Here is a 17,328-nt window from a genome sequence, read left to right on the forward strand (position 1 = left end):
AGGAAAGGTCACAATATCTATTATCAAAAATTATTATTATTATTATTATTATTATTATTATTATTATTATCATTATCATTATCATTATTATTATTATTATTGCAATGATACCACTGTGGTGAGACACACACCATAATGAAAATGAGTCATGAGTAACTAGAAGCTGCACCAATACAATGACTTTATAACAAGTTACTTAATACAAGTCTACTTAGCCTGTGGAACAGACATCCTGCTATAAGTATGTGTGATTTTACAAAAGTTAGTCCAATATCATAGGGTAGCTGTAGGCTTTTTAACTAAACCTTTCTCCACTTTTCATTGATTATATATTAATCAGTTGAAAATAATCTTAAACCTTCATTTTTGTCTTTAGATATTTCATGGTGACATTTCCTGCAGTAATAGAGTCTGGCTCTGATGCAAAGTTCTGTATGAGTCTTCTGAAGCCTAATGAGACTCTACAAATGAACATTTATCTGGTTCACAACAACCAGAGCAGAACTCTTTTACAAGAGACAGTGGAAAAGGAGATTCACCACTGCTCTCATTTTGAGGTAAGAAATCCCAGAAATTTATAGGTTTGTTTGTTTAGCTTGTTAATATATTATTAGGTTAGTTGACTAGTTAATCTATGTGGTATAACATGGAATACATCTCTACAGGCTCCACAGGTTGAGGGTGAATCAGTGCAGGAGATCAAAGTAGAAGTCAAAGGTGAAAGTTTTAAGATGACAGAGAAAAGGAAAGTGATGTTTAAATCCTACAACACACTGGTATTTATTCAGACTGATAAACCCATCTACAATCCAGGCCAAACAGGTGATTCATTCCTGCAATATGCCTCACTATTTTTCAGTTTTCAATTTAAACTATTTAATGAAATTTTAATTTTTACTGAAGGTGCAACTAAAAACTTTTCACTATTATTGTTTCCCACAGTGAATTTCAGAATTGTCTCTATGGATTCTAATTTCATCCCATTTGAACAAAAAGTAAGAGAAGAGTTTTATGTTAATTTATAAAGGATTCCTATTTAACAGTACAACAGGGTGCTCGATTGTCATTTACATTATCACAGAAAAATGTTTCAATTATTTTATATTTTATATTTAAAAATTTGATGTTTTGTCTTATACTCCACAGTACAGCACAGTGAGTCTTCAGGTAAAGTAAAATCATACACAATATTATATATTTTATGACGCCCTTGTTCATTTGTAATATCTATAATGCAGTGCTTCCTCAGTGTATTCACAACACCGAGCTAATTGTAGATATCTTTTGTGGAACCAAACAGGATAATCATCAGAACAGGATTGGTCAGTGGACAAATGTGTCCTCGAGAGGTCTGATACTGCAGCTTTCTCATGAGCTAAATCCTGAAGCTCCACAAGGACGTTATCAGTTAATCGCTGACACTGGAAATAGGTTGATCACACACCAATTTAAGGTGGAAAAGCATGGTAAATGACATTACTAGTAACACTGTTTACAGATGTAACCAAAATAATTTACTGTAATAATAAACTGCATTTAACTTTTAGTTTTACCAAAGTTCGAGGTCACAGTAAAAGCACCAGAAGAACACAGTGTCGGTGAGGAGGAACTGAAGCTAGAAGTTTGTGGAAAGTAAGTGCAAAATTGGGGAAAAAAACAAATCTCTTGAGATTTGTGAATACTCTGTTTTATTAAATACATTAAATAGCATTGAATCAATTGAATGTCTAGCACATTTGGATATGATATTTATTGCTCATACTGCACATCATACATACCAGGATGTATGAGTATGATATATAAACTTTATGAAATGAAGGTACACTTATGGACAACCAGTACCTGGTAAAGCAGTGGTGCAGGTGTGCCGGAAATTTAGGCAGCACTATCATGAGGCACCAATGATTTCACCCTGTCTGAGTGAAACTGTGGAGGTATGTATATATCACACTGTTAATGGACAATCATTACTCTCTCTCTCTCACTCACTAATAAAGTAATTCTCCCCATTTGTTTTTGGGTGTTCCCCATAGATGAGTCAGACTGGCTGTGCATTATTTATCATCAATGTGTCAACTTTCATGAATGCTGAATTTGAACGTAATTTTAGGAATCAGCTTGTTGCTAATATTACACTCACAGAGGAAGGAACAGGTGAGTCAGTAACAGATTTCTCAAAACAAAGAAAAGTAAGAAGCCAGAGCTTGTAGCAGACTGACTCCTAATCTTAAACTTTATATGTATTATTATTATAATAGCATAACAGGATTTTCATTTATACTTCATAATACCATATTGCGATTTGTTTGTTTTTCTTTAGATATTTCCATGCTGAAATCTAAAAAGATAAGACTTTCTTTCCAAATTGGTAAGGTGGAAATCTTTGACTCACCAAAAAACTTTGAACGGGGGGAAGTTATAGAAGGAAAGGTATATCTTTTATTGTTTTTTTATTTAAACCTGCATTGCCATTTGGTATTGCTTTTATGCTTGTGATAGCCAGGAAATTGACAATAATTCATTTTTTCCCTGATCAAAAGGTCAAAGTTACTACCTTCAGTGGAAGACCAATTCCTAACAAGAAGGTGTATCTTTCAGAAGGTGAACGGCGGTCTCAAAAGTTACTACTTAATCTTACTACGGATAGTAATGGATTAGCAAACTTCTCAATCGCTTCACCTGAACATCCTACAAGAGAGATAAGACTGAGGGTATGGTAGGATGGCCTAAGCACTCCCAAAAAAATAAAAGAAAGAAATATGCAGCAAAATTTTACTGTTATTACTGTTCCTGTGTTCCACTGTTATCTAGGCAAGTGTCTATCCAGAGGAAAAATACCATGCATACAAAACACCATACTTTACAACTGCTGATGCACGTATACAGCTGCTCCAACCTGCCACACCTTATAATCCAGTATTCAGTGAGCTGTCAATAGAGAGCTTAGAGGAACCATTTAAGTGTGGTGCTGAAATTCCCATAACCATTAACTACTATATTGTTGGGGAAACTACTGAAAGTTACAGTATTGATCTTATATACATGGTAAGTACATGCAGTAAAATAGTATGTTTTATGAGACAGAAAATGCAAGCCACCTGTATTACCTTCATTCCAGCAGCTCTAAATGGACAGTGATTATCATATATTTTGACTCTCTGGTTCAGGTCTTATCTAAAGGAGCCATAGTCCATCATGGGCATGAGAAAGTTGAAGCGGAAGACTCTGCAGATGTCAGAAAAGGAAAGATTGCATTCAAACTATCTGTTGTTGCTGAGCTGGCTCCTGTAATGCAGGTGGTGGTCTACTCTGTCCTTCCCAGTGAGAACATCATTGCTGCTAGCAAGAATTTTGATGTGGAAAAATGTTTCAGAAATAAGGTAAAGCTAGCACCATAATTATTAACTTTTTACATTCAATCAGTTAGTCTGATTGCTCAATTTTTGCCAAAAAAACCTCCTAAACCTGTCTAAACTTGTTTTCATCATGGACTCCAGGTTTCGCTACAGTTCTCTCCCTCTAAAGCAGTTCCTGGTGAGAAGAACACTCTCGAGCTCACAGCTCATCCTGGTTCACTTTGCGGCCTCAGTGTTGTGGATCAGAGTGTCTTCATCCTGGAGTCTGGAGAACGCCTAAACACTGACAAGGTGAAATTAAGATTAAGATATACTGAACATTCACTATATACAAGTGCTTGTTTTTTTGTTTGATTTTTTTTCTTTCGTTTAATCTATACATTTTTAATGTAATTTTTTTAATTTACTTCTTAGATGGCAGTATACATGCCATGGTTTTAAATGCTGCAAGCTATATTTCTATAGCCTTCTACATTACAGATGTCTCTCTTTTCATGAGTTTACTATAAGTTACTATGGTTGAATATATAGCTCTTATAACTCTTATATAGAATGGGGGAACTATCTCTCTAGGATAGGAATGCTGAGGTGCTCACCAGCTGTGATGTCTGGGGGTTTGGCCCTACAGCTGGGTTCATATACCTGTACTTTAATTTTCATTTCAAGAGATTGGATTGCCAGAGAATGAGACCTCTATTCGTTGGTCTGGTACATCTCATGTCAATTTAAATAAAATCTTATATGCAAAAGCTTCCTTACACAGGTCACAAAGTTTACTGTGCACGTGTGTTATAATGATGAGGTTCATTGTTAATTTGATGTTATTATTGTATAATTCCATAGATATATGAATTGTTACCAGTAACATCAGTATCAGATTATCCCAATATGGTTGAAGATTATCTGGAGTGCTTGCGTGTTAGACCCCGACGGGATGAACAGATTGACCAAGTTTACAATACATTAAAGGTAACAGATTGACTGTTTGTAATATGTAGCACAACTGATTGTGTAATTACTAATTATATATGTTTGTGAGAGTTATTAATCTAAAAACAAATCACGAATGAAAAGACCAAAATACATTTTATTTAATACTTGAAGAGTGAATGTTAATTTGAAACTGCCTGGTTCCTGGCTCACTGTTCAGTGACGTACTACACTGACACTATGACTTATTATCATGTGACAGGGAGTGGGGCTGAAGATGGCAACAAATTTGGCTATTAGACATCCTCGCTGTTTGATATACAAAGGTGTGGAGTATCATCGTGGTCATGTTTATGGTAATTATCCTACATCCAGGCCTTTTTCTCATATTATTGTTCAATAATGTGGAGTTTCTTGTTCTTACAAATAAGATACACTATATGGCCAAAAGTTTGTGGACACCTGACCATCATACCCATATGTAGTTCTTCCCCAAACTGTTGCCACAAAGTTGTAAGCACACAATTGTATAGGATGTCTTATTATATACTGTAACATTACAATTTTCCTTCACTTGAACTAAGGGGCCCAAACCTGTTCCAGCATGACAACGCCCCTGTGCACAAAGTGAGGTGCATAAAGACATGAATTGCCAAAGTTGGAGTGAAAGAATTTGAGTGGCCTGCACAGAGCCCTGACCTCAACCCCACTGAACACCTTTGGGGTGAACTGACATGCCGACTGCACCCCAGGCCTCCTCACCTGACATCAGTGCCTGGCCTGACTAATGCTCTTGTGGCTGAATGAGCACAAATCCCCACAGCCACTCTCCAAAATCTAGTGGAAAGGCTACACAACAAGCACATATAACTTTTGGCCATATGGTGTATGTACACTAAATTACGTATTTTTATGGAGTTGATATGTCCCCAATGGGTACCGTTAAGATAGTAATTATAAACTTCAAGTACTTACTTCCCTCAGATATAATATCTATTGTATAAGTTATGTTAATTATTTATGATTTTGCTGATTTGCAATGCCTGACATGACAGAAGATTTTACAGATGACTACGTATTAGAATCACTATCATCAGCACCTTATGACCCCATCAAAACAGTTCGTAAATTCTTCCCAGAAACTTGGATATGGCAACTTGTTGAAGTTCGGTTAGTGAATCAGCATTTTATTTTTATTTTTATTTGGCAATTTGCTTTTTTTTAGAATTTTAAAAATAAAGTAACAGAAAATAATGAAAATCAGCACACTTGTTCCCTAAATGGATGTATTTCCACAGTGCTTCTTAGACTTAAATAGATAAACTTTGCCATGGACACCTTTTCAGGAAATTTTATTAGCATATACACTGGAACTGTACTGAATTACAATAAACTTAGTTACAATATACTGAATAATGCATCATTCCTTTGATGATAAGTAAAAGAAAAGCTTGAAATTTAAGGGTTTTTGACAGGGACACTGGATCAGCACAGCTTCCTGTCACTGTTCCTGACACCATCACCACTTGGGAGACAGAGGCTTTCTGCGTGTCCTCTGGGGGTCTGGGACTGGCTCCTCCTGTTCAGCTCACTGTATTTCAGCCCTTCTTCCTGGAGCTCTCGTTGCCTTACTCCATTATCCGGGGAGAGGTTTTTGAGCTGAAGGCCACTGTCTTCAATTATCTTACCAAATGCATTATGGTACTGTAATGCCAAGATTATATCTTCACAAATATTGTAACATATGAGATGCACAGAAAATTAATCACCTGTGCCTCATCATCAGGTTAAAGTGACTCCGGCCTCTTCCTCAGACTACACTCTGAAACCCTCTTCTGATGGCGAGTATTCATCCTGCCTGTGTGCAAATGGCAGAAAAACCTTCAAATGGACCCTGATTCCCACTGTGCTTGGTGAGACTTAAAACTTCTTTAGATGAGATATATGTCAATTGCATTATATTTCACGGAGAATTGAAGAGTTTGTTATTATGCTACAGGAGTCTTGAAAGTGACAGTGAGTGCAGAGGCAGAACAATCCCAGACTGTGTGTGACAATGAGATTGTGAGTGTTCCAGAGAGAGGCCGCATTGACACAGTTACACGAAGCCTGATTGTACAGGTTAGTGACTTGAAAATAGTTTAAAATTTAGAAAATTTAAGCTGAGGCTAATTATTACTATGATTTAATAACAATTTTCCCCTATGTAGGCTGAAGGAACTGAAAAGACAAAGAGCCAAAGCTGGTTATTATGCCCACAAGGTTAGACTTACACATATAAACTGGTGCCCACAATACTGTGCCACTCAGTGCAGATACTTAGTAAACTACTTTCACTTACAGGCAACAGTGTTTCAGAGGAGTTGGAGTTGACTCTTCCTGAGGATGTAATAGAGGGATCAGCACGAGCTTCTGTTTCAGTACTTGGTAAGACAGAAAACATTAAGAATATAAAGTATAAAGTAAATAAAGTTTCTCATATGTCATGGTTTTGAGGTCAAAAATGCACTATTGGCAACAAGTAAACAAGTAACAAGTAAGTGGAAAATTATATATAATGATAGAAGACTTTACAAAATACAGCAGTGGTGAAAGTCAACACAGGAATAATTACCACCCTTCAAAAGAATATGCAAACAGTACTGAATGGCATGCTTTATATACATACATAATAACTTTACATATGATAATTAAAAATTTCCACTCAAATAATTGTACCTCTGCCCCACTGAACACCGTTGGGGTGAACTGGAATGCAGACTGCATGCCAGGCCAACTCATTCGATATCAGTGCCCAATCTCACTAGTGCTTTTGTGGCTGAATGGGCACAAATCTCCACAGCCACATTCCAAAATCTATTGGAAAGCCTTCCCAGAAGAGTGGAGGCTGTTATAGCAGCAAAGGGGAGACCAGTTCTGGAATAGGATAACAGAAAAGCACATATGGGTAAAACGGTGAAGTGTCCACATACCTGTGGCCATGTAGTGTATTTTTCTAAGAACCTATTTTTAAATAAAAGCATTTCTCTGAGAAAATAAAAAATTGGTACACCTTTTATTGTCTTAAATTTTTTCTTGCTTTGGGTCTAAATATGAGATTTCAGACAGCATCATTTATCAACAGGGGGAAAAACAAAGAAAAGAAAACCCCAAAGATTACAGTTTCAGAATTGCATATTTCAACTGATTGTTGAACTTGTTATAATTCAAAATTGATTAAACACAACCTTCATAAAGCAGTCCTTGTGAGAGCAACCTCTTCCATATTTTAAAAATATTGTGTTAAATAAAACTTTAGTTTATAACAGTAACGCCAATTCTCTGATAGCACAAGTAAGACATTTCACTGTACATGCCCCTTTGCATCCCCCTCCCCCTTACTACAGCCAAGATTGGCTGGCGGACATGATGTGGGCATCACAGAGGAAGGACTTCCTCCCATCTTATAGTCTTCAGCGCAACATCAGCCTGACATTCTAGTCAGTCTAGATAAACATACCTTTTCTTTGCTCTACACATGGAGGGTGGTCCGGTGAGATACCTCACTCATACTATCAGAGAGCTGGGGTTATGTTTGCAATCTAAAATTCTTTCATTAACTCGCTATGGGATATAGTGACTCTCGAGTTGCCCGAGAAGGTTATCTCGAAGACATAGCCAATCAGTCTGGCATGTCTGTTCGTGAGCTCACACTATGGACAGTGTGTGCCAATGTGGGCTTAGTCACTTCATTCCTATAAAACCTCATAGAGATGTGTGGTGACGACCAACTGGACCAACCATATTTGATTTGGTGCAATTTTTTACGCTGGATGCCCTTCCTGACGGGCTTGGGACTGGCACTGAGAGCGCACTGTTGCACACAACCCCAGTGGCTGGGGTTGGTTCCCTGGCCCAGAATCAAAGCACTCTCACCACTGTGGCCTAACCACTAGCCCTCCAGGGACCTTCTCGGAAAGACTTGGTATTGGTCACTGCTATGCAGTGTTTCAGAGTGTGAACTGGTAGTATTAGGCTGCATGATCGTGTAGGGAGTGAAATTTAAGGTTAAAATTAATGTTCTGTAACTTTAAATAAGATCTAGAGGTAATATCGCGAGAGCAGAGACCCGCGATTAGGATCGCGGGAGAGAATGGTTTGGCGCGCAGTGATGCGAGCGTAGAGAGAGAGAGATGACGTGCACTGTGTAATTGGATGTGGCTAATTCATGATGTTCACCTCCTTATGTTTAATAAATCAAGTGTTATGATCTCCCAAGCTCCCTGTCGGTGTCCTCCTTGCAATAAAGCCAAGAACCCACGAGCCAGCGCGCGATAAGAACTGTGAAGCTCGCATATAGAAACTACGCGTGTTACAATCGGTTTGCATATTTGGGCAAAACATGCAACTGATTAAATCATTTGAATCATTTAAATGACAAGACTTACTAAAGTGACATCTGCTGACTGGAAGATCCAGCTTTAGTTTCAGTAAGGCAGCTGTAATACCAGCCTGCAGTGCATTCACTGCTGCTGCTGAGCCCCTCTCCTGCATTACATGCTGATCATCAGAATGCTCTGATGGCAAGCTGTCAGCCACTCTCCATTAGAGTGAGCTTATTAATCAAGTTTAGAAAATAAGAAGATGCCACTGAGAGAACAGGGTTTGTCTCTATATGAGAGACAGCTGTAGTAAGCTTCTCCAAGGCTACTAGTCCCAAAAGAAACTGCCCTGGCAGTCCAGAAAATAAGAAAGGAGAACATTAAAACACATGAAGTGATATCTAGTAGACAACTGTGAACTCTTTACAAATTCTTTTTTTTTTTTTGGTCAAATAAAGCAATGTATTTTTGCTAAGTTAAAGAAAAGAATATTATTGCTCCTTTTTTTGTAGGAGATATACTTGGCCGTGCATTAAAAAATCTGGATGGACTGCTAAGGATGCCATATGGCTGTGGAGAACAAAACATTGCACTCCTCGCCCCCAATATCTATATTCTTCAGTATCTAGAGAACACTGAGCAGCTCACCACAGCTATCCGTGAGAGGGCTACAGGTTTCCTTAAGAGTGGTAAGTGAGATTATATTTCTCTGTTTAATTTTACTGGACACCACTAGCCATGGTGAACATATACTTGCTGATACAATCAGAAACAATCATTTGTCTTTACACAGGATACCAGAGGCAGCTAAACTATAAACATTATAGTGGCGCATATAGCACATTTGGCAGTGGAGAGGGGAACACATGGTAAGAATTTTATAGGTAGCAGTAACGATGCAAATGTTTAAAAACACAAAACTATTTTTATCTAACACTTTCAGTCATTGTGAATTTACTCTGAGAACTGTTGCACAAATATATTTTAATTATAGACACAAATAAATCTCCATCACCAGGTTAACTGCTTTTGTCGTAAGGACCTTTGGCAAAGCACAACGTTACGTCTTTATTGATCCAGAAATCATTAACCGTTCAAAGCAATGGCTCATAAGTATGCAGAGATCAGACGGCTGTTTTATACGAAAGGGACGCCTGTTCAATAACAGAATGAAGGTATGTAAGGTTCTAATGCTCTCCATACTAGAGAACACATTTCTGAATAAATTTACTGAATTTCTATTTTATGTGTGCATCATTTTCATTATTCCAGGGTGGTGTAAATGATGATGTGACCATTACTGCCTACATCACTGCATCATTCCTAGAATTGGGCATTACAGTCAAGGTAAGAACATGATACAGTTTAAAATTTTGCTTTCAGATGACAAGATTCTATAAAGATGCTCTGCAAAATTCATAATAAATTTCTATATGTAACTGAAACTTTTCAAACTTTTGCAAAATTTTTCAAAATTTTCTTATTTACCATTACTTATGCTTTGATTGTAGGATCCTGTTGTGAATAAAGGTTTGTTGTGCCTGAAGTCTTCTATTGGTAACCAGACAAACACTTACACCACTGCACTGTTGGCCTACACTTTCAGTCTGGCTGGAGAGACTGAAATTCGAGAACAACTGCTGGAAGAATTGTATGGTGTTGCTATTTCAGGAGGTATTGAATTTTAATTCAAATATAGCTTCATGGGCATATTGTAGTTTGCCTGTTCTTCCTGTGTCTGCATGGGTTTCCTTCCTGCCAGTAGATTGGCTACACTAAATTGCTCCTAGGTGTGAATGAATGTGTGGTGCCCTGTGAGAGACTGGCATCCCAGAGGCTGTTCTCCTGCTTTGCGCCCAGTGTTCCTGGGAGAGGCTCCATATTTACTGTGACCTTGGCTGGTCAGACCTAAAAATTTTAACATTTCCTCTTTGTCAGTTCTGGCATTTAAATGAAAATATCATTTAATGGTACAGTAAAGTCTTATACTATCAAAATTAACACTATAATCTTTCGTCTTCTGATAGTAGTCGGTTAATAGCCTTTTCCTCTGGCCATACATATCTCAATCAACTCATGACTAAGCAAATTATCTTATTTATGTCTCGTTGATTTTAGATGGTCGGCTTCACTGGGCTCAGTCAGCGTCACATGACTCCAGTCCCTTGTCAGTGGAAATCAGTTCCTACGTGCTGCTAGCTCTTCTCACTGCAGGTCAACTCACTGCTGCTGATTTGGGCTCCGCTAATAGGATAGTCAGCTGGCTGGTGAAGCAGCAAAATCCCTATGGAGGGTTTTCCTCCACCCAGGTACTCAAAAAGTCTGTGATTACTAGTCAAGTTGAGATTTCTATACCATACTACAATTAAAAAAATTAACACAAGTTACAGGGTTAGGGTTAGGGGTATTAGTATTATCATATATGTACAAACATTAAGAGAAAAACAACTTTTCCTTCTATTTTAATCAGGACACAGTTGTGGCCCTCCAAGCTCTGGCTCTGTACTCCACTAAAGTGTTCAGCTCAGACGGCTCTGGCACAGTAACTGTAAAGTCAGCAGATGGACACAGTCACAACTTTGATGTGAACCAAAACAACAAGTTACTGTACCAAGAAAGATCATTGCAAGATGTTCCTGGCAAATACAGCATTGAAGTGAAGGGCTCCACCTGTGTGTCAGTGCAGGTCAGTACATCTTTCTTCTTGATAAGAGCTTCTTGAAAAGAGCTTTATCAATCTTCTGTCAAAAAGTTGATAAAGTGAGATGAGTGCTGCAGATCCACATTTAGATGTGTCACATGTTCCAGTATTTTTGATCACTTGTAAAACTTGGTGGGTTCAAACACACCCACCATGTTCTAAGATGTGTAACACATCTAGATGTAAATATCAGGAAATGAAAGCTGAAATTCTGAACTATCGTCTCATATTCATCTTTTGATCTCAAACCAAAATGTCTTCATTACATAGCAAAAACAAAAGAATTGTCCTTTCCAATATTTTCAGAGGGGACTGAATATTAAATAAAAGAGACAAAAATTAAAATATGTGTATATGCAAAGTATATACATTCAGTATATGTACACTCACCATCTGCTTTATTTTAGTTACATCTGTACACCTGCTCATTCATGCAATTATCCAATCAGTCAATCATGTGGCAGAAGCGCAACACATAAAATCATACAAATACATGTTAAAAGCATCAGTTAATGTTCACACATACTCTTGTTCTCCTGGGATTTTCGCACACAACACTCACTAGATTTTGGTTTGAAAAATAAAAAACATCCAGTAAGTGCCAGTTGTGCAGGTCAGAGGAGAATGTTCAGACTCGTTCAAGATGACAGGAACAACAGAAGACCACATCAGGTTCCACTCCTCTTATTAAAACTGATAGAGGAGACTGATGTACCCAATGCAGCTTTAAGAGACACATTTTCTGTTTATTGACTGCTTCATGGATGGCACCTTTTATCCCACTTGCAGACAGCACTTTTCTACAATGTCCCCACACCTACTGAAACCAGTACACTGAGCATCACAGCTACAACTGATGGAAACTGCACAAAATCATTTGGAGCAACTTTGTCCCTCAAGTTCACCATCACGTAAGAATCAATGTGTCATGAAACCCTGACCTAATATGAGAAAACCTGTGGCTGATTTTGACAGATGATTTGTAAACAAATTATAAGTAGTCCCTCATTACATTAAATTGATGCAAATCATCAAAAGAAATTCTCAAATATTATAAAATCAGTAACATGCAACATGACTATACCATGGGTCAACTACCTGATTTGTGCATGCTATTTCCATTATAGGACTAGCTACTGGGGCCTGTCTCATGAAGCATGATTTATTGCTTAGCTAGCTATCTTTGAGTTTAGTTTTATCTTATCCTGGACTTCCTGTAGGTACTCTTTACCAGGTTGTATCACCATGGTAACTTCTGTCCCTGGAAGACTAGTGGTTAGGCCACAGCACTCTCACTGCTGCAGTCCGGGTTCAATTCCTAGCCAGGGAACCAACGCCAGCCACTATGGTTGTGTGCAACAGTAGGCCACAGCCCAGATAAAACTGGGGATGGGTAATAGTTAACTAATGGGCAGCATGGTGGTGCCTTGAGATGGACTGGCCTTCCCTCCAGCACGTATTCTTGCCTTGTGCCCAGTGTTTCCGGGATAGACTCCAGCTCCACCTTGACCCTGATCAGAATAAATGTGGTTACTAAAGCTGAATGAATGAAATAATGTTTACTGTAGCACAGTATAGCATTGTTTACAATTGCACAGGAGATCTTGTGCCATAGTTTATTTCTAATTGCATACCGCTAAATTGGGTATTAGGAGGTGTTGATAAAGTTAAAACATGAAACTTTTTTTTTGGGATCAATGCTTTATATGCTTGACATTTATTGTAGTTGTAGAATTTGTTGTTCTGCAGCATAAAAGTCTCATGTGATTAGCTTTTGATGCAAAAGTCACACCCTACTGTGCTTCATGCATCCTGATCATCTAAAGCAGGATGGTAAAGTTGTTCATAAGCATCATGAGATGAGTTAACTGCAGTTTCTTACACCACCTACAGAGGATCAGTGGCAAAACCGTTTTCTGTCAGCGAAGTGATTGTTTCCTGATGAAGACCGCATTGCCGCTTTTCACACAACTTGCTCAAAGCTCACTCAAATTCAACTTTGACCCAGTTTATGGTGACCTTTTCAATAAGATAAGCCCTCATAATGACACGTGTTTTCTCCCATCTTTTTCAATGGACAACCGAAGGCAAAACCATTTTTTCGTTTTTGATTTAGATAAATGCTGGATTTAGAAACATGCAGAACGGGCTAGCTCTTCAAAAGTGTCTTGATGACATAGCACTGCTTTAACTTTGCGGAAAACATCGCTGCCCCCAGTCATACTACATGACTTGAATTGTTTGTGTGTTTGGTGTTGTAACATGTGTAAACTACATGATCACTTACAGACAAGACTCACACACTACACAATCTTTTACCTGGTGAAACCTTTGCCAAAGCACACCTGATCCACAAATCCTGTTCTCCCCTGAAAATAAATGCGAGAGCTGTTTATCATGTGACTGTCACCCTTTTGTACAGAAACAAGAAAAATATTAAATATGAGACAATGTAGAGAAAATATCAGTTGGGGATTTGCAGGCAGTGTACAGAGAAAAGAAGAGTAGCTATTTTTATACTGTGCACCATCAGGAATCATGTTGTGTTTGTTATTATTTTTGCTGTTCCTAACAATCATTTGGTATGTCATGCCAAAATACACAAATACACAGATGGATGATAAACTGGATTCAGAGATCTGTTGCGAAGGAGAGCAGATAAATTTGATTTCCTCTTCAGGCTCTCATTGGCTGTTTCTTATTGATGTATTTGCACTAATCGCAGAGGGGTTCACGTTATGCGATTCATCACTTAGAAAATCAAAAAGGCTTGAAAATACCAGAGCCTTAGTGATCCCTTCAGACTGAGAAAATCCCTTTGCTGGACAGTGCAGTACAGTGACCAGTTGCTGTGCGAGTAGATGCCAAGCTGGAAGATGTAGCTGCCGAGCACCAAAATGAGTGAGTGACTGGATAATCTGGGCTAAATCTGTGTAGTGTACACTAGGCTTTAGGTTTTGACAAGTGGAAACTGAGTCAGGAACCCAGGCTAGGTTAGATCTGCTTGGTGAGACAGGCTCCTGGTCTACCAACTGGGCCACAAAGCAGTAAATTAGTTACCAGATGTCTTACAATTAATGAGTAAATATCCTTTTATTGTTATTAACTAACTTTGTTTTGGTTTGTTTGTTTAAAATTTCAGATATAATGGGACACTAAACAGCACTAACATGGTCATAGTGGACATAAAACTCTTATCAGGGTTCACAGCAGATCCTGGTGAAGTAAGGAGAAGCATATATTCTGTTGCTAGAAAAATTCAGTTATCCATGTGTCTATACCTAAATAGATATACCTGTATGTATGCTGTTACATTATTAATTTACTAATGCAGAGTAAATACTATGTTTTCTAAGCTGAAGAATTTTTTTTTGGTGGAACGAGTTGATTCCAAAGATGACCATATTATCATGTATATAAAAGAGGTAAGAAGAGAACACAGTTTAGAAATCTGCACATAACATTAATTATTACCTATATTACACAAATCTGCTGTACAGCCACTCCAAAGAAAATATGCATGCATTATTTATTACACACAAAAACAGTTATGATGTAGTATGTTTACAATATGATGTCTGGTGTATCTCCAACAGCTCCCACGGTATATTCCTTTGAGCTTTGAGCTACACATTACACAGGTGCTTCCTGTCAAGAATCTCAAGCCGGCAGTGATCAAAGTTTATGATTATTACCAAACAAGTAAGATTTTCCTAGGTTGTGTGATTTAAACTCTGTTATTGTGACTGTATTGCTTCCACTTACTGATTCTTTTATTCAGGTGACCAGTCTGAGACGGAGTACAATTCCCCCTGTGTGTAAGCTTCCAGATCTGCATTAAAGATACAAAAAAGGTCTGCATGTCTTTGGTGTGTTGGTTATATCTTGTGCCTGAGAAATAAATATGGAGTTCGCATACATATTGTGTTCAAGTTTTAATGCTTTTTTTTTTATTTTTTTATTTTTGCAATATATATCTCACGACCCTGAGGGGTTAAATCTAATCAGCCCTAATGAGCCCAGCACAGTAGAATCACAGCCTGTCAGGTGATTATAGTCATTTTTCCCAAAATTAGTTAGGAGGAGAAACAAAAAAGTTAGATTTTTTTTTTTTTTAGAAAAGTTAAACAAAAAAATAGACTAAGCACACATTGTCCAAACAAAGTACAAATTACATAAAAGGACAGACCACAGAACCATAAGCTTAGTGATTTTGGTTACAAAAGGGTTACAACTTTTTTCTTTACCATGTTCGCTATTCAGAGGAAATGTGGCATGAACCCTGAAGAGCAGACATATTCAAACTTTTCCCCATGAGCCCCCATGAGTTGCGTAACTATATAGCTACTAATACTTAGTAGCACCTTTGGCTGCAATTACAGCTGCAACTCTTCTTGGAGATGTCTGGTCCATTTTAACACATTCAGATTTTTGGTTTTGACTCACTCCAGTGTAGCTTTGGTAGTTTGCTTATGGTCATTGACCTGTTGGAAGGTGAACCTCTGTTCTAGTCTCAAGTTTTATTATGTTTATTTTCGACATGCAAATAAATTTTACATTACATTTATTATTTTATTATATTTGGTTTCTGCCAAATTCTGCATTGTGCCTAAACCAGAAATTTCAGTTTTGGTCTCATCTGATCAGAGAACCTTTTTCCACATTTGCTGAGTCTCCAACATGCCTTTTGGCAACTTACATGGATTTTGTTTCCTCTTAAAATTCTATGGTTGTCCTGTGAACAGCTTATCTCATCTGAGCTTATCCCATCTCTCCAGCACCTTCAGAGTTACCCTTCTTGGATGCTTCTCTAATGCCCTTCTTACCCAGTCATTGACTTTTGCTGGATGGCTTCCTCCAAGCTGATTCTAGGTTGTGCCATCTTCTTTCCATTTTTTAAATAATGGATATAATGGTGATCCACAGGATGTTCAAAGTTTGGGATATTTCGTATAACTAAACCCTGACTGATACTTTTTTCAGAACTTGGATTGCTACTTGCTTTGATAGATCCCCAGGTTTGTTTCGGTATGTTCTTTAATAAACCCTGGACTCCAGTCAACTAAGTATGTAACTTCTGATGGCAACCAGTTGCACCAGAACAAATTTGGGGTTTCACACTTATGCAATCACAACTTTTTGTTTTATTTTTATTTGTAATTTATTCATAATTTTGCAAACTGTTTCATCTAGATTCCTGGCATATAATCTCAATTCAGTCCATTTCAGTTCAAGGGTTTTAACACTACAATATGTGGAGAATTTCAAGGGAGATGAATATTGATGCAAGTAATTGTATATAACAGGACTAAAAATGCTGACCCTAGTCTGGCTGTGGTTATGATATCATTTACCTCTGAAATCACCTCACCTGAGCTCAGGATCACTGTATAAATGTAAATTAATTTCTTATTAAATAATTGTACATGAACTGACAGATTTGTAAGAATATTGACAAAAAAAAAAAACATCAAAAGGAATACGCAAACTTCAAGTGTTTCTCTAATTTATTAATACAGATGGATTTTGATGGACACTGAGGCTTAAATTCAATTATTAATATGAAATGTGATATACAGTCTCTTGCAATAGGTCCATGCTTTAATAAATGCAACTACACTGTTGTATTTGTGCAATTTATATTTCAAACTCTTAAGAAAATGATTACTTGGGTGTTTACTCTTGAAGTAAATTACCAAAAGCCTGTTACCTATGTGGGCAATGTTTGTTTGAAGAGATTTGTTTGAAGTGAAATGAAATAGGTTAGTGACCATATGTTTACTGGAAGTAAACAGTGTGTGACGAAAGACAGCAAGGGCATAACTTTGAACTTTTGCAAGTTGAATGCAACTGAACAAAAAATCTCAGTATCATATTGTCGACATGTTGTCATTCAATCCATACAGTTAAAAGACAACCACTTTAAAAGGCAATGTCCATATAATTTAAAGAAATTCTAAAAACCCCTTTAATATGTACA

General features: G+C 37.5%; 1 protein-coding gene across 1 annotated transcript; it reads left to right on the forward strand.

The window, feature by feature from the left end:
* Positions 1–375: 375 nt before the first annotated feature.
* Positions 376–15,266, forward strand: LOC128320197 (alpha-2-macroglobulin-like). The gene is made up of 33 exons (XM_053239869.1): positions 376–557; positions 666–822; positions 943–995; positions 1,147–1,167; positions 1,301–1,466; positions 1,548–1,632; positions 1,820–1,934; positions 2,034–2,154; positions 2,321–2,430; positions 2,541–2,711; positions 2,812–3,045; positions 3,168–3,380; positions 3,498–3,647; positions 4,200–4,325; positions 4,549–4,642; positions 5,342–5,456; positions 5,762–5,987; positions 6,073–6,199; positions 6,286–6,407; positions 6,497–6,548; positions 6,630–6,713; positions 9,160–9,336; positions 9,441–9,516; positions 9,666–9,822; positions 9,920–9,994; positions 10,159–10,321; positions 10,766–10,956; positions 11,118–11,333; positions 12,138–12,259; positions 14,491–14,572; positions 14,705–14,773; positions 14,945–15,050; positions 15,130–15,266. The coding sequence occupies exons 1-33, from the start codon at positions 384–386 to the stop codon at positions 15,168–15,170; spliced, it is 4,191 nt and encodes a 1,396-aa protein (XP_053095844.1). The 5' UTR covers positions 376–383; the 3' UTR covers positions 15,171–15,266.
* Positions 15,267–17,328: the final 2,062 nt, after the last annotated feature.

The sequence above is a fragment of the Pangasianodon hypophthalmus genome, chromosome 14 (genome assembly GCF_027358585.1).
Source record: "Pangasianodon hypophthalmus isolate fPanHyp1 chromosome 14, fPanHyp1.pri, whole genome shotgun sequence".
Classification (NCBI taxonomy): Eukaryota; Metazoa; Chordata; class Actinopteri; order Siluriformes; family Pangasiidae; genus Pangasianodon; species Pangasianodon hypophthalmus.